Raw genomic sequence first — 22,688 nt, forward strand, 5'->3', positions numbered from 1 at the left:
AAACAGGGCCTAGAGCAGCAGGGGCCTGCATGGAAACAAAGATCCGGTTTCCAGGCAGATGCCTGTCCTGGATGAACAGGAGCCGCAAGTGTGGGGTGGGTGGGGGAGGGCATGGCTCCCTAGATGGATGGACTGTGGAAAATGGGCTCCCTTCTCTGGGTATCCCTGAAATTCAGCTTATAAATGCTTCTTGAACTCATGTGTTAGATGACATACAGATTATTGTGTCTCGAGTACATTTATGTGTTGTGTTGGCAAGTCTTAGGCTGCTCAGAGAACTTCTTGTCACACAGCAGCCTATGAGTTATGCAAATAATAGACTTAGATGGGGATAATGTCTCTGGCATGATTTGGGGCTGTTTTCATACTTTGTCTTTTGAGGTGCACTCCTTTTGTGATTATGAAACCTAGAGGTGGGCATTTGACTAGCCAAAAAGATCCTGCCTCTTTAAAGTACTGGCATTGTGAGGACAAAGGAGGAGATAAATAAGCATCAAACTCTTGTTTGTAATTACATTTCAGCTGGGCCACAGCAGCTGCCTTGGCACATATTGGCAAGCCAAACTTTCTGACTTTTCGTGGTTTATTGTGAACAAGCCATGTGTTGGTGCATCCTGCCCAATAGTTCCAGCTTCACTCCTTCCCTGACATGAGAGTGGTAAACAGTCCAGGAATACTTGGCTTATCATTATGTCTGAACTCACAGACCCTGGTTTGTTGCTCCTTAACAAGCAATGTTAACGAGCCAACCTTAACCCGCGGTTTGTGGTTGATTTGCTGATTGGGACTTGTTAGAGAATAATACACCATGATCCATTGTTTAGATGCAATCTCCTTCTCCAGGGTGGGGAGCAAAGCAGGAATGATTGGGCAATGCGCACTAACCCACTGCTTGTTCACAATAAGCTGCAATAGACTGGAAACTTTGGCTTACCGTTTCGTGCAAACATGGCCACTTCAACAAGTTATGTAAGAACCTGGCTGTTGTTTTCTTTAAAATATAGATACATTATTACAGGGGTAGGCAAACTAAGGCCCGTGCGTTGGATCCGGCCCAATCGCCTTCTAAATCCGGCCCGCGGACGGTCTGCGAATCAGCGTGTTTTTACATGAGTAGAATGTGTCCTTTTATTTAAAATACATCTCTGGGTTATTTGTGGGGCATAGGAATTCGTTCATCTCCCCCCAAAAAATATAGTCTGGCCCACCACATGATCTGAAAAAGGTTGCTGACCCCGCATTATTATATGAGCACTCTGCTGTCCTGGGTTCACTTCAAGATGTTCCTTTCCATGTGTCTCCTTCCAGTGCTTGAAAGAGTGGGGAGGGATGGACAGGCAGGAAGCATGGGATACATTAAGCATAGTTGGGATTCATGCCAATGATCCTTCTGGCCTAATAACTTGTGCTGGTAGGGTTGGTTGGCATCTGTCTGTCTTGGGAGACAATGGAAAAATGTGCCTTGGGGGATGAAGTTAAACTGTTGGGGAGTTACAGCTGCTGCTGTGGCTGTAGAGACAATACAGGAGAGACATGTTTTGTTGCAGCTGGGGCAGATGAAGGTGACTGGTTGCGCAGATGCAGGTGCGCACCTCCCAGCAGTTGTTCCTCCTCTGGTTATGGACAGCAGTGGTGATCATCAAAAGGAAGAAGCAACACCCAGAGCAGAGCAGCTTTCCATCCTGTGCTTCTGTGAAAATTGTGCTACATTCCTTAGTTCAGGACTAGCCAACGTGAGCCCTCTGGGTGTTTTTGGACTCTTGCACCCATCAGCCACAACCAGCCCTGGCAATGGTCAGATATGATGGGCGCTTGCAGCCTTAACAGCTTTGGCTGCCCTTGTTCTAGTTCTTGTTGATCAACAGGATGGGATGTGTTTGGAAAGTGTCCAGAGGGCTGAATGCGCTGAGCACAAGTCGTAGTTGATAGATATAAAGCCAGTTCAGGAGTCGAACTTTGAAAACACCATCTTTAGAATGCTTTGCCAGCAACCAGTGAACTGAAGTTCTCAGTTTACATTGATCAAGGTCCAAACATGGAAATGTGCGCTGTCTAGGGAAGAGTGACGCTGTATAGCACATTGCACAAAAATCTTTCATTTTGGCAGAAAGACTGGGGTGGTGGAGAATCTGTCTGCAAGATGCCTCTGTTAAAGTTTGTGGAAGCTGCAAATTCAGTGTCCTTGGGTGATGCGGAAGGGGGTTGACAAAGGGTGGATTGTTGTCTGCTTGCTGTAAATGAACTTTCCTTTCAATGCTAACTGCAGTTTCTCAGCATGTGTCACACATCTCTGATTCTGTGGGCCAAAATAGATATGTGCATGCTTATTATACACTAACAGAAGACACTTTATTCAAGTGTTGGAGAGGGTCAGGGGGTGTCTCCTGCTTTCCTATATCAACACGAGTGTCGGGGGAGCAGAACGAAACCTGTCCCTTGCCTTGCCATGCCATGCTGGTTTAAGCTGTTTTCCATCAGCCTGGCTTGGGTACCAGAAGTGAGCCAGGCTGTGAGAGGCAAACAGCCTTAAGTGGCTGAATATGGTGAGTTCAGACAGGATGGGGCCTTTTTTGTTCTTCATGCGCTCATTTTGGTGCAAAAAGTAAGACTTTATAGGCAAATGGGTGAATAAACATATGGATACCTAGTTTAGCTCTGTGTTGTGTCTGTCATTTAAAAGACCGGGGGTGGGGGAGTTCCTTTAAAATAATCCCAAATTTCCAGTGGCATATGGACATAGAGAATGCTGCCTTCGTGTTGGACCATTGCTGCTTCTGGCTCCCTGTTGTCTACTTTGAGGGTGGGGAACCCAAGGCCAGCCATGTCTTCTGGGGGCCGGGCTACATGTGGGGTGGGGCCAGCTGCAAAAGTGGACGGAGAAATTAGTGTAAAATTTACCTTTATATGGTAGCCTAGTTTCTTATTATTTATTCTGTATCACCACCCACCCACAAACCCCACTCTGTCCTCCCTCCATTGTATACCAATGCAAGCAGGGGGCATTACTAGAGAGTTCACATTCCTACCAGAGAGTGGCACATCCCATTTTGCCGCCTGAGGCAATATGGGAAGTGCTGCCCTGCTGCTGCCACCACTCCCACCCCCACCATACCTGCCACTGCTACTGCCTCTGTCTGTTGTGTGCCCTGCCACTTCTGACGCTGGTGGGGTGACCGTGGGGATGCTGCCTCAGGGATTTCTACTGCCTGAGGTAGTGATCTCACCATGCCTAATGACAGGGCTGGCCCTGAGCAGAGAAGGGTAGGGAGGGTAGGGAGGGAATGTAGCATGGGGAGGATCCTAAGGTTCAGACTCAGATAGGGAGACTTGGGTGTTGCATTGTCTCCTGGTCCTGAGGTTCCCTCCCATCCCTGATCTACTCTGTGTAGCAATCTTGAAGATGTCTTTCTACCTGGGACCTTGTAGCTGGAGATGCAGGGGGTTAAATATGAGATCTTTTGCGTGCAGGTCATCTCCTCTGTCACTGAGCCATGGCATTTCCCAACTATTTGGGATGGTTGAGAAACTCGCATGCTCAAAACTCTTTGTTCTCTCCAATCCTGTGAGGAGATTAAGAAAACATCATGTTAGGTGGGTTCTTTCATTCTGCTTTTGTGAGCTATTACGGAAACACTTTTATGTTTTCTATCTTCTCTCAGCCATGAAGGCTAAGCTATCGGAAAAAGGAAAGCTTAGCGTTCTGAGAATTTCAGCCAGTGTTTTCAGGCTGCGCAAAAATGGCTCAGCTCCCGCTGTGAGGAGGCTGGACTTCGCTATCAGGCAGAAGACTCTGGCTCTCTGATCCTGATAAATTTGGTTATCAGAGCCCCATCTCCATTCCCTTTCAGAATCTTGTTAAACATTTAACGCCCTGCTTCATTATTTCACTTGATGGGAAGCTCAGCAGGCCGCTTTTGGACAGAGACGACTTGGCCACTGCACAATCTATGCCCTGGTAACTTCCAGATCGGATTATTGCAGCACATGCGACATGGAGCTGCCCTTGAAGATGACTCAAAAACTTCAGCTGGCCCAAAATGCACTGGCCAGATTACCGGATGGGGTTCCATTATACTCACATGGCTCAGCGTTTCAAGCAGGGCTGGGGGACCTTTTCAGCCTGGGGAGCCATATTCCCTCAAAGGCAACGTTCTGGGAGCATACCTACGGTGGGTGTAGCCAGTGGCAACAAGTGGATGGAGCAACAGGTGTGATTCCTTCCTCCACACAATAGGTGCACAGTTCAGAGGTTTCTACACCTGCCTCTCCATCTAGGCAAGTAAGAGGCATTGTCACAGTTCAAGGACACATCCAGCCAAGCAAAAGCACTCAAGGATGGGGTGGAGCAGGGCTACTGACACAGCAGGCATTGGCATTTATGTGGCCTGAGGAGAGTCTCAAGGGTCAGATGGAAAGACCTGGAGACCCAGATTTGGTCCCCTGTCTGAAGGTTCCTTATCCCTGGATTAAAGCTTTAGTTGACTGAGGCCAAAAATACCTGAAAGATTGCTTCGTTCCCTAGAGGCCCTCTCAGGTGTTAAGATCAACAGATTGGGCCCTCTTGGTAGATCTGCCATCCCCAGGGCCATGTAGCGGCTCCCAGCTTCAGTCCTTGGCATCTCCTGCCTGAAGCTCTGGAGAGCTGCTGCTGGTCAGTGTATACAGTACTGAGCTAGAAGGGCCAATGGTCTGATTCTATATAAGGCAGCAGTTCCTATCTTCCTATCTCAGAGGTGAGGGAGGTGGTGACCTAGAAGAGAGTATTTTCTGTGGCAGCCTCTAAGCTGTGGGATTCCTTCCCTATAGAGGTACACCAGATTATAAAGGTTTTACCATATGCTGAAGATGCCTTTGACACCTGAGATGCATGTTTTTAGAACCTAACCTATTCTTTTGATTGTAAATTGTTTGATTTGATTTTTTAATCGTATTTTTAACATTGCTGTAAGACGCCCTGGGACTTTATGGTGAAGGGTGGATAAGAAAACATTTTATTCTTATTACCTGTTGAGTAGGAAGGGTATTCTTTAACCAAAGTTAATGCCATTTACTCTTGTGGAACATTCCCTAATTTTTTGGCTGTGCTGCAGCAGCAGCAGATGAATTTTGCATCATCTCTGATCTGGCCCATACGGGCAGCTCATTGTCTGTGCTGTTGCAGGCTCTGTAGGCTATTTTCCTCTTCGAAATTGCTTTCTCTCTTGAATAGATTCCAATTGCAAATTGTAGCAAACGTTGAATTGCGTTAACCCTGCCATGCAGCTACCTTTGAGTTAAAATCTGGCAGCTTTATAAACTAGTCTGTGCCGGCTTGGAGTAGGAACAGAATAATCCCTTGTCTATGGATAGGAAGCCTAAGCTAACTGGAAAGGACATTGATGCTATTCTGGTGTTCTCTGCAGCAAGTGCAAATGGTGTTTCTGTGGCCATTCATCTAGCCCCTTAGCTCCCCATCTGCCCTGAACAATTTCCTGTGGGCACTTGGGAATTCCAGCTCCACAGCTATAGACTCTGCAGCTTAATTATTTGCTATCTTATTATTTATGCCATCTGGGCTGGGGGCTGAGCTGTCCATATTGCTTCCTCTACTGGGACATCCACAATCGGGGGTTTGTTTTTTGTTTTTTAAAGGCCTTCGCTTTCCACACTTCGAAGGCATGCTTATATAGAACCATAGCTGTCAACGTTTCCCTTTTTTAAAGGGAAATTCCCTTATTCCGAATAGGATTCTTCGCAAGAAAAGGGAAAAGTTTACAGCTATGTATAGAACATAAGAAGAGCCCTGATGGATCCAGCAAAAGGCCCATTTAATCCAGTATCTTGTTCTCACAATGGCCAACTAGATGCCTGTAGGAAGCCCTCAAGCACTTGTGATTCTGTTTGACAGTAGTGAAAGTGTGAGCATGGAGCTAAAATGTATATGAGGTCTGTCTGTTTATCCACGTAGCCCAGTATCGTGTACTCTCATTGGGAGCAGCATTCCAAGTACTCAGGCAGAGGTCTTTCCCCATCACCTTTTTTAACTGGAGAGGCCAAGGACCGAACATGGAAACCTCTGGATGCAGGGCATGTGCTCTGCCGCTAAGCAATGGTCCCTCACTGCAGCATGTGCACAAAGCAATGTGTTCGTTTTCAGCAATCTGGAATTCAGATTCAGCAATTCCCTGTTGCAGTTTGGAAGCCTTATGGCCAGGGTGGACAGCCAGTGGGCCTGGATGGAACTGGTGGCAGGTGGGCTTCAACCCCCCACCAAATTTTTCTTTCTTCCTCCTCCTTGATTAAGCCAAAGAACTGCCTGGGCAGGCAACACTAGAGTCAGATTTCAAAGTGAGGCTTATTGGCAGGGTGGAAATAAGAACAAACCTTTCTCGTACTTCTGCAGATACGATGGTGTTGTTAAGGCAAACTATTTGGAATCGAACCGTACTTGAGTTTGTGTTCCCAAGCTTTGGGTTAGAGAAATGGAACTGAGCTGTGACTTTTTGCAGATTGTCTACTGTTCCTCACACACCATACCCCCACCTTGCTTCTAAAAAGCGTTTCCATGCTCTGCACAGTGCCAGTGAATGGATGTGGAAGAGAACAGAGAGCTGTTTTCTCCTTCTCCCCTCCCACCACCTTGGTTCCTTTTAATTAACTCTTCATGCACAATCTCTCCCTCCCCCCACTGAATTGTTAAATTTCTGTTTGGCATGCAGAGGGGGACCCTTTGGGGCTCACAGTTCTTCTGGATTATTTGCTATCCCTTGCCTCAACCTCCCTTTCCAGGGTTCTCCTCAGGGCAGCAACCGTGACATTAGCTCTGTGGGGCAAGGAGGCAGTGGGACCCTTGTCAGCTGGCATGACAAAGACACCCCCCCCCAATTCTCAAAACTCTTTGCCAGCCTCTCAGTTGTAAGATGGGCTTATATATCTTTAAATGCAAAACTCTCGAGTCAAGTTTGAGTTCACTCGGCTTGTCTTCTGAGCTCTAAGCGTCTTCAGATTTTTCTTTGTACCCAAGAAGAGGACCAGATAGTTATCCGCAAATGAAAGGTGCCTAGAGACATTTGTAGTTAAGCAGTATACAGTGGGACATGGATGGTGCTGTGGGTTAAACCACTGAGCCTAGGGCTTGCCGATCAGAAGGTCGGCAGTTTGAATCCCTGTGACAGGGTGAGCTCCCATTGCTCGGTCCCTGCTCCTGCCAACCTAGCAGTTCGAAAGCACGTCAAAGTGCAAGTAGATAAATAGGTCCCACTCCAGTGGGAAGGTAAACGGTGTTTCCGTGCGCTGCTCTGGTTCACCAGAAGCGGCTTAGTCATGCTGGCCACATGACCCGGAAGCTGTACGCCGGCTCCCTCGGCCAATAAAGCGAGATGAGCACCGCAACCCCAGAATCGGCCATGACTGGACCTAATGGTCAGGGGTCCCTTTACCTTTACTAGTATACAAATTGTTTAAATAGTTAACAGCTGTAAATCACCTCCCGACTCCCTTGCCAAGTCTTCCTCTGCCCTTGTTGTTTTTTGATCAGCCCTGTTCTTGAGAGCAGTGGCAGTTCTTGACTGCATTTGGGATAATGCCCTTTCCTTTCTGTCAGCTTTCTGCAGAGAAGACAGAGAGCAGATGCTCAGGGCTGGGCATACTTTGAGGAAGCATAGGAAAGGCAGACCTCCAGAACAGGAGCTTAGCAGGGTCTCCCTTGACCATTTGCTGCAAAACGCACCACCTCTGTACAGCTGTCACTCAGCACTTGATGTCCCACCAACATCTAATGCTGCCTTGCTTTCCCCCGGGGCCTTAAGCAAAACCCTGTTGGGACTAGAATTTCAGGAAGGGAGTGCATGAGAGGATACTGGCCAGACCCTGTTGGGAGCAAATGTCTGGGGCCGGCTTGTCAGGGAGTTGTTATGCTGTGTAAGTGCCCTTTCCTCCCTCATGTGGCTTGCAAACCAGTTGGTGTGGTCAGTTGCAGCAGAGTTAATAGCCCAATCAATTCTAGGCATTCCCCCCCCTTGGAAACAAGTCTCACTGAACGGCGTGGAGTTTACTCCCAAGTAAGTGTGCATAGGATTGCAGCTCAAGTGTATGTCACTGCAGCCTTTGAGTGCATGTAGTGCACGGAAAAACTGTCTGCGGACAAACGTCGGCTCCCTCAGCCAGTAAAGCGAGATGAGCGCCGCAACCCCAGAGTCGTTTGTGACTGGACTTAACTGTCAGGGGTCCTTTACCTTTAATGCACAGAAAGGCTGAAATCCAAGGTTATGTGTTTCTGCTTGATCAATGGGTGAGTGGTTCAGATGCAATGCTTGTAACCACTAGAAGCTGCGCATTCAGTGTAGTAGGCTGTGGAATTCCTTGCCACTTGACATGAGATGTGCACCCTCCTTGCTGAACATCAGGCACATGACTAAGACTTCCTTGTTTCAGGGGGCATTTTAAGGTAGTGTTCGGTTTTATGATAAATGATACGAGCTGTTCAATAGTGGAATGGACTCCTTTGGGAGGTTGTGGACTCTCTTTCATTGGAGGTTTTTAAGCAGAGGTTAGATGGCCATCTGTCATGGATGCTTCAACTGAGATTCCTGCATTGCAAGGGGTTGGACTCAATGACCCTGGGGTTCCTTCCAAGTCTACAATTCTGATTCATAATTTATTGTTTAATTTTCTGGGTTTTGTTTTTAGGTGCACCACTTAGAAACATGAATGATTAAGCAATATATAAATGTCTTAAATACGAAAACATAAATAAGAGTAAAAAGGATTAGGCTCTGACTGCAATTTCCTTGTTGATATAATTTCCCCATTTGACACAAGGGCGCTGGCCAGTATCAAGACTGTGTTGCTATTTTCAGTCTCCTTCTTGTGTGCTTGAATTTTCAAAGTTCAAGGCCTTGTTCCCAGAAACATCCCTTCTTGGCCTCACAAAAACTAGAGTTAACTCTTCCTGCAGCAGTCGCTCCTTTTCAAATTTCTTCCTGTGTGTTATTATTTCAAACTTGTTCTTGTATATTATTAGCTACCTCCTCCAGGTTTTTCTTTTTCTTTGAAGGCACAACTTTCCAGCCTTCTTTGCTATGGAAAAATGTTGGGGAACTTGACTCACATTTTTCTGACCTCTGTTTTGTAAATCTCTCCCTCCTTCCCTGTGCACTTTCATTGCCCCTTTGGCAAAACATCCAAGTTCTCTGAAAGCCCCACTTAACAGAAGCAGAATATACAAACAGAGATCGTGATCTAATTCGTATTTGCATGGACTGTACAAATGCATCTGGAATGTGGGGTTTGGGAGCAAAAGCCCATCCCATGACTCAGCGCTGGGCTTTCTTTTTTTCTTTTTTAACAATCAGGGGAAGTAGAAGTTGTCAGGAAGTACTCCTAAAGTGTGTGTACTGGAAAGAACTTCCTGAGAAGATCTGATAGTGATGGTCTTCCTCCTGCAGTGGCCTCGCTTATTCCATATACACCCCTCTCCCCAGCTCTTTTGCTGAATAGGAGAACAGATTCTCAGTCATCTAAAATTCTTTGCAGTCATTACAAAATCACAGGGCTATGAGATTGTCAGCCAGACAAACAAGCCAAAGTGGTTTGGGAACATTTTCTTACAGCTAGCTGCTTTGGCTTCTTTTAGAAGAAGTTTTAAAAGGATGTTTTTTGTTTTGCAATCGGCTCACTTTGTGCAAAAATGTAGCCAGGTAGGATGCAGCAGAAGTTACCCCTGAAAGTGAATCCTTTCCGTTGTACCTTTACTTCCCTCCTGTTCTTGCATTACGTCGTTTTGCCATGCTGTGAATCCCGTACTTGGAGCATCTTTCTATTTTCTGTTCATCACACATCTCTCACTCCTTAAGTTCCTTCATCCCAATATCTGCTCCTTCAGCAATGTAATTTTCCTGACCTTAACTGCACCTTTAGGTTCACCTGACTTCCCCCAGTCTCTTGCCACTTTCCTAACCTTGCCACTGGTATATTCTGTACTGCACTGGCCACATTGTTGGTACTTACCGTATTTTTTGCCCCATAGGACGCACCGTCCCATAAGGCGCACCTAGTTTTTTTTTTTGGGGGGGAAATAAAGGGAAAAAATTTATTTCCCCCCCAGGCACGGGGCTGGGGCGGGGGAGGCCCGAGCTTCCCCCGACCCCAGCCCCCAAACAGGCAGCTCTCTGCAAGCCGTGGGAGCCCAGCGCTGGCTCCCGCTGCTTGCTGAGAGGTCCGCGAAGCCTGGACACGCTGAGCTCAGCGAGGGCAGGCTTCAGCATGCAGGCAACTCTCCGCAAGCAGCGGGAGCGCTCCCGCTGCTTGCGGAGAGGTCCGCGAAGCCTGGAGAGCGAGAGGGGTCGGTGCGCACCGACCCCTCTCGCTCTCCAGGCTTCAGCGAAAGCCTGCATTCGCCCCATAGGACGCACACACATTTCCCCTTCATTTTTGGAGGGGAAAAGTGCGTCCTATAGGGCGAAAAATACGGGAATCAATTTTGAACAGTTGTGCCTGTCTGAAGATTTTTGTGAGTGCAAATCCCACAACCTCGGTTGCTATCATCTTGCTGCTTTCTGGTGTGAAGAACTAACAGAAATGTGTTGCATATGTTTTCACTTGTTAGTCAGTAGCACCTGTGGCCACCGTTCATTCAGCCGCTCTCACCTCATTCACATGCCTCCCATTCACATCTCACTGCCTGAGCAGCTGGATTTCAAACATGGCAATGCAAAAGTTATGACAGTGGTTTCTGTCCCTCTTAGATGTGTTGGTGTATCAGGAATGTTTGAGTTGATGATAGCACACAGAAGGCACACAACCCACAACCTTGGGCTAGGATATTTCCGATCTCTTTGTATGAATTTGCAGACTGTAATCTGGGCATCTCAATCTGGCAACTGTTCCCTTTAACACCCTTTAAATCTGTGAGCAAGGGTAGAGTCTTTTGCATGTTGATGCTCTCTGAAACATTGTAGTGAAGCACAAATCCCTTTACTCTGGGGAGCATTGGGGAGCCTGCCTTTCATTACGCAAGACCAAAGGCTTGTGGTAAGCAAGGAAAACAAGGCCAAAGTATTACCTTTGAGGTCTTTCTCCTGTTGTAGTTCCTGTTCTATTAGAGTCGTTCTCCGCTCCCAATTCCCCTCTGCTTTTCTAAAAAAAATGCTCATGTACTCATGCACTGCCCAAGATGGGAGCTGAGCAGGGGCTGGTCTAGTGCCTAGGGTTGGAATAAATGCGAGTTAGTTCCGCTCTGTGATCCTGAACTGCTGGCAGGAGCGGGAGACACAGGCGCTTTCTATTTAAAGCACAGCACAGAGGGCAGGTTATAAAAAGGAAATCTGCTCTGCGGACAGAAGCGAAGGGAGAGGGAAGCCGAGAGCGGGGAGGTGCTGCTGTGCTTGGGCTTCCCTCCCCCATGGCTCTTCTCCGTTGGTGGCATGGCGGAGAAATTGCCTCCCGGAATCCTTCTGCTTCCTTCCACCCCAGCTCCCCTATCAGTTCTAGGTGGGTGGCTTCCCCATTGACTACAGTACCTCCTAAACCGAACACATAGCATGTTCTGCTTCTTGTGGAAGGGGGAAAATCACATGCAATTCTGGGAAGGATTAACAGAAGCCGTATGTATAAATGGCAGGCTAGTCGTTTCCCTCTGTGCAACATTAGCAGGGTGCTTGTCTGCAGACCTGGGACGCGGGTGGCGCTGTGGGTAAAACCTCAGCGCCTAGGACTTGCCGATCGCATGGTCGGCGGTTCGAATCCCCGTGGCGGGGTGCGCTCCCGTCGTTCGGTCCCAGCGCCTGCCAACCTAGCAGTTCGAAAGCACCCCCGGGTGCAAGTAGATAAATAGGGACCGCTTACCAGCGGGAAGGTAAACGGCGTTCCGTGTGCTGCGCTGGCTCGCCAGATGCAGCTTGTCACGCTGGCCACGTGACCCGGAAGTGTCTGCGGACAGCGCTGGCTCCCGGCCTATAGAGTGAGATGAGCGCACAACCCTAGAGTCTGGCAAGACTGGCCCGTACGGGCAGGGGTACCTTTACCTTTACCTGTCTGCAGACCTGCTTGGAGCTCCCAGCTTCAGCTGCAGAAAGGAAGAGGCGTGCAAAAGAAATCCACGTTGGAAAAGCAATTGGGCAATGGGCATTTTCCATGGAGACTGGCAGGCAGCTCTAGCTGGCTGTCCTGGCTCTTGGAAGCAAGGAGAGGCAGCCAGGATGCCCATCCTGGAAGGAACAAACAATACCCCAGCTGTCTCTCCTAGATTCAAGGGCCAGAAAAGACACACAGCCTTTCTAGCTGTGAGAGAGGCTTTGCACTTCATGGGCTGTTGCTACTAGGCAAGTGGGTTGTTGCGCCTCTGAAACATAGTATTGCGTGGGAACTCTAAAGCAGGGATGGGGAACCTGTGGTTGAACTTCAACTTCCATCAGCCCTGCCTAGCATAGCCGATTGATGGGATTTGTAGTCCAACAACAGCTAAGAGGCCGCAGGTTCTGCTCGAAAGGAAACCTGCCTCTGTGGAAAGAGTTGGCACTCTGGTCTCCCTCCAGTTCCCTTCCAGCCTTTGAAACTCTTTGAGCACAATCAAAGGTGGCCTTTAAATGATAGTGGTTCCTACATCCCTGCTGTTATGTAAAAAGGCATGGCAGGTACGTTCTGCAGCTTTCTTATCACTCCTGCCCACTCTGAGTGTGCTGAATCTTGGGTGGGGACTTGCTCACTTCTCTGTGCAGTAGAGATAGCTTGAGAGGGCACTCCCCACATACACACTGGTGTATTTTGCAGTGGGGCAGGAAAGCAGTGGGCGTAACTGCTGCTGATTCTTCCAGGACTAGTTTATATATGTAGAGCATACATTTATAACCGGACATGTGTTGAAATAGGAGGATTTGTAGCATCCATAGCATTCTGTAAAAAATAGCTTCTGGGAGTCTTCCTGGCTTGAGGGAGACCAGGAAGCAAAACACCCTTCTCCACAAGTGCAAGGTAGGCTCTGGACCTGCTCTGCAAGGGAGACCTCTCCTCCTTTGTGTTTTGGAAGCTACCTTTAACCTTAAATATCATTGCCTGGCAGTGATATTGGGGGAATTTGAGTTGCTTTTAGACTGGGATTTTCTGAATGCCAGTATTTCCCTGGCAGGAAAGAGACTGACTTAACTTTTCCAGTGTAAATGAACTATGGAACACAAACTCTGCTCCTTGGCCTGTTTTCTATTTTGCTTTTCCCTCCTTGCTGCCAAGGCTTCTCTTTCTCCCCTAAGCCACCTTTGATCGTCTCCCCACATAGCAGCTGAAAGGCACCTTTCCCATTGACCTCTGGCCTGGCAGAGTGTGGCGGTTGGGAGCTGATGGGCTCCTTTGTGTGGTCCGATTCCTCAGTGGTCAGTGCTGTCACTCCCAGGCGAGGCCTTCTTTTTCTTCTCCTCAAAGGAGAACCAACTCTGAGAAGAGACCCTTGCGTCAGAGGCTGCTTATGCTGCCTGTTTTTGGTGGGCCCTGCTGATGTGGTGATTTCCTGGTCACGTTCTTAGCAGCCAATCCCTTCTCTCTTTCAGACCACGTGCAAAGCCCCTCCTGTGGACATCATGGCCATAGTGCAGACCTTGCCCGTCTCCATTGAGTCCGCCTCTGAAGGGGCTGCCCAGCTCCACACGAGTGCCTGCCCGTCCCCTGCAGCCATGGGCAGTGTCAGCAGCCTAATCTCCGGCCGGCCTTGCCACAAAGCCACAACAGAGTTTGGCCCTTTCCGCCTGCCTGGCGGGGCTGGTTCCCAAGAGCCCCTGTGCCATGGACTTCCCACCAAGAAGAGCAGCTATGCTTACGTAAGCGAAGAGGACTGGGCCGAAGAGGTGTCTCCCATCAGCCCCTGTAGTGACATGGAAGACCTGCAGGATGACAAGCCCCGAGTTGGCACCATCCGCGGACCACCCCCCAAGTTGGTGCCTGTCTCGGGGAAACTTGAGAAGGTAAGTAGAGAGTGTGCTTTGGGCAGAACAAGCTGGTCTGTCTAGATCAGCCTTCCCCTATTTGGTGCCTGCCAGATATTTGTACTACAACTCCCACCATCCCTGACCATTGGATATGCTGTACTAGGGCTGATGGGAGCTGTAGTCCTAAATTACCTGAATGGTAGCAGGCTGCGGAGAGTTGTTGATGAATGTTTCCTCAGCCCTATCAAAAGGCTAATAAGGACCCTCTTCCTCCATTGTTCATCTCTATACTGATTCTGTCTTGAGAGAAATGAATACTGAACACAGGAGTTCATCCTTCTCAGTGCACCTATAATGTCACCCAGTTAAACCCAGGAAGGTGTTTGCAGCTAAGGCAAAACCGTGGCAGGGTGTCCATGGGTTTCTGCAGGAATTTTTCCAGGGGCATATTAAAGCACCGAAAGAGGGAGCAGGTTAGTTTCTCACAACCCACAAAATAAGAATAGTGTCTCTACATTTTGCCTCATAACTCAGCTTCTACAAGTGCCAGAAACGCCATATTTATTTTAAAATGAAAGCTGGGGATTATGGTTCATCCACCGTAGGGCAACTATTCATGAGCTCTCTTATCCATGTTGCTAAATGGTGCTCCTGTTTGCCTTTGTCTGTATCAGCTAAAAAAGGGCAGCCAGAGTCGCACCACATCAGTTATTACAAGTAGCACCGTAGTCACTCGTGCTCTTCCTTGCTTAGGAGAGGGTTGTGACAGCTGAGGAGAAGGCAGGCAGGTCCATCCTTGAAAGAAGTTCAGAAGTTCAGAAACAGCCCTTCTAATCTTGACTGAGATTAGACAAGGCCCATTACCTCTCTTGTGATATATGGAGTGCACGCCTGCCAAAAGTGTGATAAGGCGGAGAGGGTTCATTATCCATTGATTTAACCTTCCAGTATCAACCTCCACCCTAGCAATCCTGTGCCTGTGTGCTGTTTTTCAGGCCATGGAGAAGACGCTTATCCGCCCCACGGCCTTCAAGCCAGTCATGCCCAAGAACCGCAATGGCCCACTGCAGGGGCACTTGGCTCTGCGTCCCGGTGCCTCCGTGCTCTCCGAGAGCCAAGCTAGTCTCGCCCAGCTCTTTGGCGGTGCCCCTGCGGGCAGCACCGAGAAGCACAACTCCCTGAGCTGCCGAACCAGCTCTCACTCAGGGACCATGTCGGACTCGGGGCGCAACTCCCTCTCGAGCCTCCCCACCTACAGTACTGGATGCAGCCAGCAGATGGAGCCAGTCAGCATCTCCATGGGCCACATCACCCTGGACGGTGGCGGCGGCGGAGGAGGCGGTTCGCGTGGCCTCACGGGGCCTTCAAACTCGGACAGCGGCCGCTCGTCGTCAAGCAAGAGCACGGGCTCTCTGAGCGGCCGGGGCCACCATTCCTCTGACAGCGGCTCCTGCGGGGGACGTTCGCCTGTGCACAACGGAGCAGATGAAGCCCTCCTCATTCATGAACTCGAGGAGAAGTTGCGGGAGCGTGAGGTCGAGCTGCAGCACTTGAGGGAGAGCTTGGACGAGAATGAGGTGGCCATTTGCCAGGTAAGCTGCTTGGGGTTGCCCGCTTGCTCCTAATGCAGGCAGGTCTGATGCAGCAGGGGGAGCGCTCGTGTTTCTCACTAGGAAGAGGTTTTCTTTGGTTTTCAAAAGGCTGCTTCTACTGTGGGACTGCCTTTGTTGGTGCTTGGAGCGGCAGCAGCGTCTCGTTTTACCAGGCAGCTTTCATGAGGCAGTTGCTTTAGGGCAGGAACCGGCAGGTTCATCTCCAATAATGTCAAGCAACTGGGAGCTCCTTTGTGGCACAATTAGGTTAAATTCACCTCAAGGCAGAAAGGGGTACACTGCCTATCTCAAGGTGCAGTGTGTTGTCGATGTTGAGTAGGCTGGCAGCACTGCATGCTGGAAACTAGTCCTTGCAGGAATTAGCAGCTTAACTTGGTTTCCAGTGTGCAGATTTGCCACTCCCCTTCTTGGCAGCTTCCGTACTATGACATTAACAAGTTCCGCAACTGTTTGACTCGCAGCATCCTATTGTGACGGACAAAAATGAGTAATCATAAATAAGGTCTACATAATCTAATAAAGGAGCATTGTTGTGTGTCTTGTTACCAGAGTCATGATTTCACAAATGTTTCCAGTCTGTCATCTTGCTTTTCCAGACAGCATAATAATCTGTTCCTGGAACCCAGTTTGCACTTTGTTATCATCTAGGTGAATTAGTTGTAATTTTGGGTGCTTGCAAGCTGCTATTATTGTAATCTTTCTGTTGAGACCCAGTGGTTGGCTACATCCCCTCCCATGCTGACTAGGATGTGTGATCAGGAGCGTAGTATCCAGAGCACAAAATGTTATAGTTTCATTATTGTGCGCTGGTTGAATCTGGACTACTGCATGCAGCCCTGGATGCCATGTTTTAAGGGGGATACGGGCAAGCTGGAGAATGTTCCATGGAAGGCAACCAGGATGCTGAGATGTGGAGGAACCAAGTCATATGAAGAACGATTGAAAGAGCTGGATGTGTTTAGCCTGGAGAAGAGAAATTTAAGGGGAGACATGATAGCTGCCTCTGACTATCAGAAGGGCTGTCACTCAGATCAAGAAACAGATGTCTTCTCTGTTGCTCCAGAGGGCAGAACTTGCACCAATGGGTGGAAATGGCAAGGAAGCAGATTTCAGCTAAACATTAGGAGAAAATTATTAATGGTAAGAGCTATTTATCAGCCTTAAAAAAGTATGCAAAACAGGGACTGTTTCCCTCCTCCCACCTGCCTGAAATTTGACAGGTCTGATCCCTGTGAGGGGTAGTGGAAATTCTGGAATGTTGATGCCAACTGAATTAAAACACAGAAGCTGCAAGCGGCGGCAGAGCTTTCCTAATGCAAGGGGTGCTTTCCTTCCAGGTGTACGAGGAGAAGCAGAGGCGCTGCGAGGAAGAGATGGAAGAGCTGCGGCAGGGCTACACCGCCAAGCTCCAGCAGTCGGCGCAGAAGGCCCAGCGCAGCCAGCAGGTGCTGCAGCTCCAGATCTTCCAGCTGCAGCAGGAGAAGAAGAAACTCCAGGAGGACTTTGCACAGCTGCTGGCCGAGCGGGAGCTGCTGGAGAAGCGCTGCGCCTCCTTTGAGCGAGAGCACACGGAGCTGGGGCCCCGCTTGGAAGAGACTAAGTGGGAGGTGAGCCCAGGCTGCGTGAAAGAGGGGCTTCCCTGGCTCCCCCGCCCCCAGGTTTGAAAGTTGCATAGTGCACAAGGTTGCACCGCTAGCAGAGCGCTGGCTGTGCTGCTTTCAGAGATCCTGGAGGTTCCCTCTTGCCTTATTTCCCCTTAGAAGTCTTTAAACACCTGCCTTTAGTCTATACAGGGAAGTCCCCCCCCCCCCAATCACTAGTTATCCCTTTCTGGCTGAATTGGAGGACAGTCCAGAGCAGCCTTCCCATCCAGCTGCCCTCCCGATGTTAGTTGACAACAACTCCCATCATCCCTGACCTTTCACCCTGCTGACTGATGGGAGTTTGAGCCCAACAGCCTCTGGTTGTTGAAGAAGGCTGGTATAGAGTCTTGAAGTATAGCTTTCACCATGGGCTTGGTAATAATCCCTGACATACTTTTTAGTTCTCTCCTAAATCCTCAAAACACATCATTTTGGGCACTTTTCAGAAGATGTTGAGCAGAGATGTTTGGGTCTTTTCGGGTGGGGGGAGTGGAGGAAATATTCCTGTTGACAGGAGCGGATTATTCCCGGCCTTTGGTGGGAGAGAGTATCAGGGCTCACCCTGCTTGAGGTTATTGGACTCCCCTTTCAATCTCTTCCATCCTTGCCCTAGGCTGTGATTTTGCTCCAGGGCTTGAGGACAGCAGGCTACCTTCTCATGGAGGAGAAGGCTAAGGATGGTTACTAGCCATGATGGGTGTGCTCTGCCTTCCACTGCTGGAGGCAGTAATCCTTCTGAATACCTGTTTCTGGAAACCACCGGAGGGGAGAGGGATCTTGTGCTCAGGGGTCCTGCTGGCGGGTTTCCCACAGGCATCTAGTTGGCCAGTGTGAGAACAGGATGGTAGGATAGCTCAGTCGGTAGAGCATGAGACTTAATCTCAGGGTTGTGGGTTCAAGCCCCACATTGGGCAAAGGATTGCAGGGGGTGTGGACTAGACGATCCCCTTGTTCCCTTCCAACTATGATGTCTATGATTTTTCTATGACTAGACGGTCCACTGGGCTGGTCTAGCAGAGCTCTTCTTACATTCTTAATCCAACCACGCCTCTCGCTCTGCTGGGTCAGAATCTCTGGCATCTTCCAGGTCAGCTGATGCATCTTGTTTCACTCCCACCAGGTGTGCCAGAAGTCTGGCGAGATCTCGCTACTGAAACAGCAGCTGAAGGAATCGCAGGCAGAGGTGGCTCAGCGGGGCAACGAGCTGGTGCTTCTGAGGGCCCAGCTGAGGGAAGCGAGGGCTGAGCTGCAGGCTGGTGAAGAGCAGGTGCTGGGCTTGCAGGAAGTGGCCCACACCAAGTCCTTGGAGCTGGAGGTGTGTGCCAACGAGCTGGCCAGGCGCAAGAGCGAGGCGGAGCTGCTGCGCGAGAAGGTGGGGCGGCTGGAGCACGAGTTGGAGGGACTGCGCAGTGCGGGCGGGGAGCTCTGCCCCCTGTTGGCCGAGTGTGACGAGGCCAAGGCCCAGCGCCAGGCAGCTGATACCCTGCAGGGCTTGCGCTCCCAGGCCGAACGGCTGCGTGCCGAGCTGCTATGCGAGCGCCGGCGCGGCGAGGAGCAGCGGGAGGCTTTCCACGCTGAGCGCGTCACTTGGCAGGGGGAAAAGGACAGGGTCATCCGCTACCAGAAGCAGCTGCAGCACAACTATATCCAGATGTACCGGCACAACCGTGACTTGGAGAGCCAGCTGCGCCACCTCAGCCTCGAACTCGAGGCCCGGGACATGGAGGAGTACGAGATGCACGGGGGTGAAGGCATCTGCTTTGAGGAGATTGCCGCCACCGAGATCTGACCGTATCTGGAGGAAGAAGGCCTTGGTGAATAGGCTGTGCGGCCGCAGACAAGGGAGCGTGCTCCATCGGACGTGAGAATGGAGTGAGCTTGGGACCGGTGGTGGAGGGAGAAGTCTGCTATACCTGAATCCCACTGGGTAGCACTTGTTCCATTACTTAACTTGTCTGGGGAACTCCCCCCACCCCCACCAGCTTAACAGATTTCACTGCCAGTGAGATAAGACAAGGACCAGAAGCCAGGCAGTTTCACTGGGAGGTAGAGGCTGCTAAGGATTTTGTCAGTATTTTCCAGACCTGCCTTGTAGGGAGGCGGGACTAACCTCTAACTAAGCCCGCCCTTTGGAATGTTGTAGCAGCAGCATCTCCTCCTCCTCCATTCCCCACCCCTCCCCATGGGGAAGCAGCTGCCCTCTAGGTCCTAATGCTCCTCAGCCTCCCACAAAGGTGCTGGTTGTGGTAGAAAATGGCTACCACTGTTTTGCCTCCTGTTCTGTGGGCTGGAGATAGCTCTCTCTTCTGCCACTACCTGTATGAAGTGACCCAACTGGCCCTCAGCCACCACCTGGCTGGAAATTAGGCTGTCGTGGCTTTGCTGACAGGCAGCTGATCCACTTAACTGATGGGAAGGAATTAGCATGGCCTGTTTTTAGGCTGGCTGGAGAAGCATTTTACAGGATGCTCTTTTGACCTTTGTCCCAGTCCCGGGCTGGGTAAAGTGAATCTAAATGGGGGGGGGGGAGGCATACAATCAAAAGCCACCGAGAGAACCCCAGATGCTGTGACTCTGACAAGTTGTACAAATTAAGCAAACTTGCACACATGCGCTTTGTTTGCATAATTTGTGCTGCTTACAGTAGTTGTAAAGGGCAGGTTGTTTTGTAAGGCCCTGAAGGTCCACACAAGCTATTTTTTTATAGTCATAAGGACAGCAATAATAAGAGTGATAAATAGTGGTAAACCCAACATTGATTCTCAGGATGCTGAATTCTGGTCCCACATTTAGTGCTTATTTCAGTGCTAAAGAACGTTCAGAAGAGCTCTGCTGGGTTAGACCAAAGGCCAATATTATGTTTCCACAGTGGCCAACCAGATACCTAAGGGAAGCTCACAAGCAGCGTATGAGCCTAGCAGCCCTCACCTGCAGTTTACCCACACGCACCTCAAAAAAAGCTGGTATTCGGTGTCAAACTGCTTCTGATGTATGGAAGTAGCATCTAGCAAATGTGACTGGTAGCCATTTTGTGGAATTACAGAAGATATGCAGGCCTAGCCTGATCTCACCCAAGGCATTGTGGGAAGACACTGTGCTAGGCTTGCTGAGGAAAAGTAGTCTCCCTCTGTGCTGTGGAAGCAGGAGCCACCCCCCACCCAGCACCTCCCCAAGAAGACTAAAAGGCCAAAGCTTCTCAGGCATCTGCATTGGCTGACTGATGCCCTGTCACGTGCCCTAACCTTAACGGGACCAGGACAGCCAACGTGTCACAGTTTATAGACGATGTCTCTGAATTTTTATAGACGATGTCATCTGCATTCTTGCCCCATCCTCACTTCCATCATGAGTCCCGTCATGGAAAATAGGCAGGGTATAAGTAAATATATAATAACAATGATGCCCAAGTTATTTTTAGAGGACATTCCCAGATATTTGAACTCTTGTTGTAAGCTGGGGATGTCTTGTTCTCCACACAAGAGCAGGGCCTGCCCATTTGCTTGGGGTTGCTGAGTCTTGTACCAGGGCTCCGAGTTACTTGCCAGTCCCACTCCTCCCTCCCCCCCCCCCGGGGGAACCCTGCTGCATGGGGATCTGGGGTGTCCTTTCACCCCACCCCCAATTGCCTTTGTCGCTCCTGGTTGAGCTCTGATTTGAGAGTGCCTTTTGTTTGGCCTTGCTGCCTGGGTCTCCCCCCGACCCCCAGCTGGTGCTTTTCTGCCCAGCTGTATCCACTCCCTGCAGGCTCCATAAGCTGTTTGAGGGCCCAGTGGTACTGCCTTTGAGCCTGCCTGCAGCACCATCCTCATGATACCCCCATTGCTTTTCTTTCAGGCCTGGCTGGCAGAGTGCCCTGCTGGCTTCTGGTTCTCATGGATGATGTGGGTAGGCCATCATTTGCCAGCCTAATGTCCTTCAGATATTTTGGACTACAGCTCCCATCAGCCTCAGCCGGCACACTGGCTAGGGCTGTTGGGAGTTGTAGTCCAAAATATCTGGAGGACACCAGGTTAGCAAAGGATGGGGTCAGTTGATGGACAGCGTCCCTTGACTGTTCCCAGATGCCTGCATTCTCCAGGTGTCTCAGTTCCATTCCACCTCATGGCTTCTAACCAAATGTGATTCAGTTTGAATCCTGGTTCTCTTTAATGCCTGGTTCCTGTTTTCAGTCCAGCCTTTCTTTTGGTCTTGCAGTACCCAGCTGTCCACTTTCTGTTGCAATTAGCTTGGAGGCAATTGAACACCAGAGTTGCTCCATCCAGTGCCCTCAAGCCCACACATCTTTAAAAATCTGTACTCAAGCTGCTTTTGGAAGTGAGGAAAAAGCCCGGCCCAAATGCCCACCCTCTATTTTCACATCCAAATACCCTAGGGACCTTTTCTGCAGATGGGCTCTTCAGAGGGCAGCATCTCCACTTGCGGAGAGCGATGACCTCCATACCTGCTGTGGAAACCCTCCCTGCTAAATTAAGCTTTATGCTGCCCACTAGCTTCCTGGAGGTAAAGTGTTTTCAAAAAGAGCTTCATTGCAAATACCCTGCAATATTTGCCCAGGAGCAAAAAAGGTCAGTGAAGCAGGGTCTTGTCTTCAGGGGTGCGGAAAAGTAATTTCCAGAGGAGCTTCACTGGGAGTGGCTGAATATCCTGTAAAGGAGAAAAGCTCTCTCTGGTGGAGAGATGTAGCCAGGCTGACTACATATCCCTGGGGTTAACAGGGTATAGTTGAACAAGGAGGACTAGGAACAGGAATGAGTTATCATTTCAGCCAATGCAGGAAGAACCAGATGGCAGAGCAAACATGGCTCTGATAGCCACAGTGGCTCACCACCTTCTCCTTGACCACCCTAAGTTCTCCTTTGTGCAGCTAGTCCTTGATGTGCCCATCCTGCCAAGCTGGTCAGATGTTCTTAGCCCCGTCCCTCTGGCTGTGCAAGCGCTGAGCAGAGAAGCCTCTCCTTGAGTGACTTGTGACCAGAGTGCAGCCAAAGCCCAGCCTAGTTCAGCACCCTGCTTAAGCCACTTTGGAAATAACAGCCCCATTGCTAGAGGAGGGACTGCCTGATATCTGCCAGCCTGGTCTAGCCTTAGCTCCAGTTCCTCCTGTTTATCTGCATGCAAGAAAATGAAAGAGCACACTCAAGAATTTGGGGAGGACGCATTCCAGCTCTGTATGATACTTTGGATTGTTTGCAGAAGGGAGTTTATGGCTTCCACGTTCACTTGGGAGATTGTTGTGCATTCCGAGAGAACAAGCTATCTCCGCCCACTTCCACCCCTGGTCATTCTTAACTCTCCTGCCCATAGCTATGGGAGTGCATGAGATTGGCGCCAGGGACACACAACACTAGACCAAAGGAAAAAGCTTGGTGCATGTTATTTCTGTGACTGTTGCTTACCTGATCCCTCTCTTCCCCTCCCTTTTTTTAGCACCACTTTGTGTTTTACTTTTTTTTTTACTTTTATTTCTGAAATTGTATATTTTCCAAGCTGTGTAAATTTCTTGTACAAACCAAAAGAAAAGTGTGAATTAAAAAAAGAAG

At 49.6% G+C, this 22,688-nt stretch overlaps 1 protein-coding gene across 7 annotated transcripts in view; it reads left to right on the top strand.

Moving 5' to 3' along the window:
• The window catches only part of LZTS2 (leucine zipper tumor suppressor 2), a 61,863-nt gene extending 41,539 nt beyond the window's left edge, over positions 1-20,324 (top strand). For all 7 annotated transcript variants that reach the window (XM_053389389.1, XM_053389388.1, XM_053389392.1 and 4 more), the window contains 4 exons: positions 13,518-13,928; positions 14,888-15,484; positions 16,843-17,112; positions 18,269-20,324. In XM_053389389.1, coding sequence (XP_053245364.1) covers positions 13,548-13,928; positions 14,888-15,484; positions 16,843-17,112; positions 18,269-18,937 — 1,917 coding nt within the window. In that variant the 5' untranslated portion in view covers positions 13,518-13,547 and the 3' untranslated portion in view covers positions 18,938-20,324. The remainder of the gene's footprint in view (positions 1-13,517; positions 13,929-14,887; positions 15,485-16,842; positions 17,113-18,268) is intronic.
• The last annotated feature ends 2,364 nt before the right edge of the window (positions 20,325-22,688 follow it).

The sequence above is a fragment of the Podarcis raffonei genome, chromosome 5, assembly GCF_027172205.1.
Source record: "Podarcis raffonei isolate rPodRaf1 chromosome 5, rPodRaf1.pri, whole genome shotgun sequence".
Classification (NCBI taxonomy): Eukaryota; Metazoa; Chordata; class Lepidosauria; order Squamata; family Lacertidae; genus Podarcis; species Podarcis raffonei.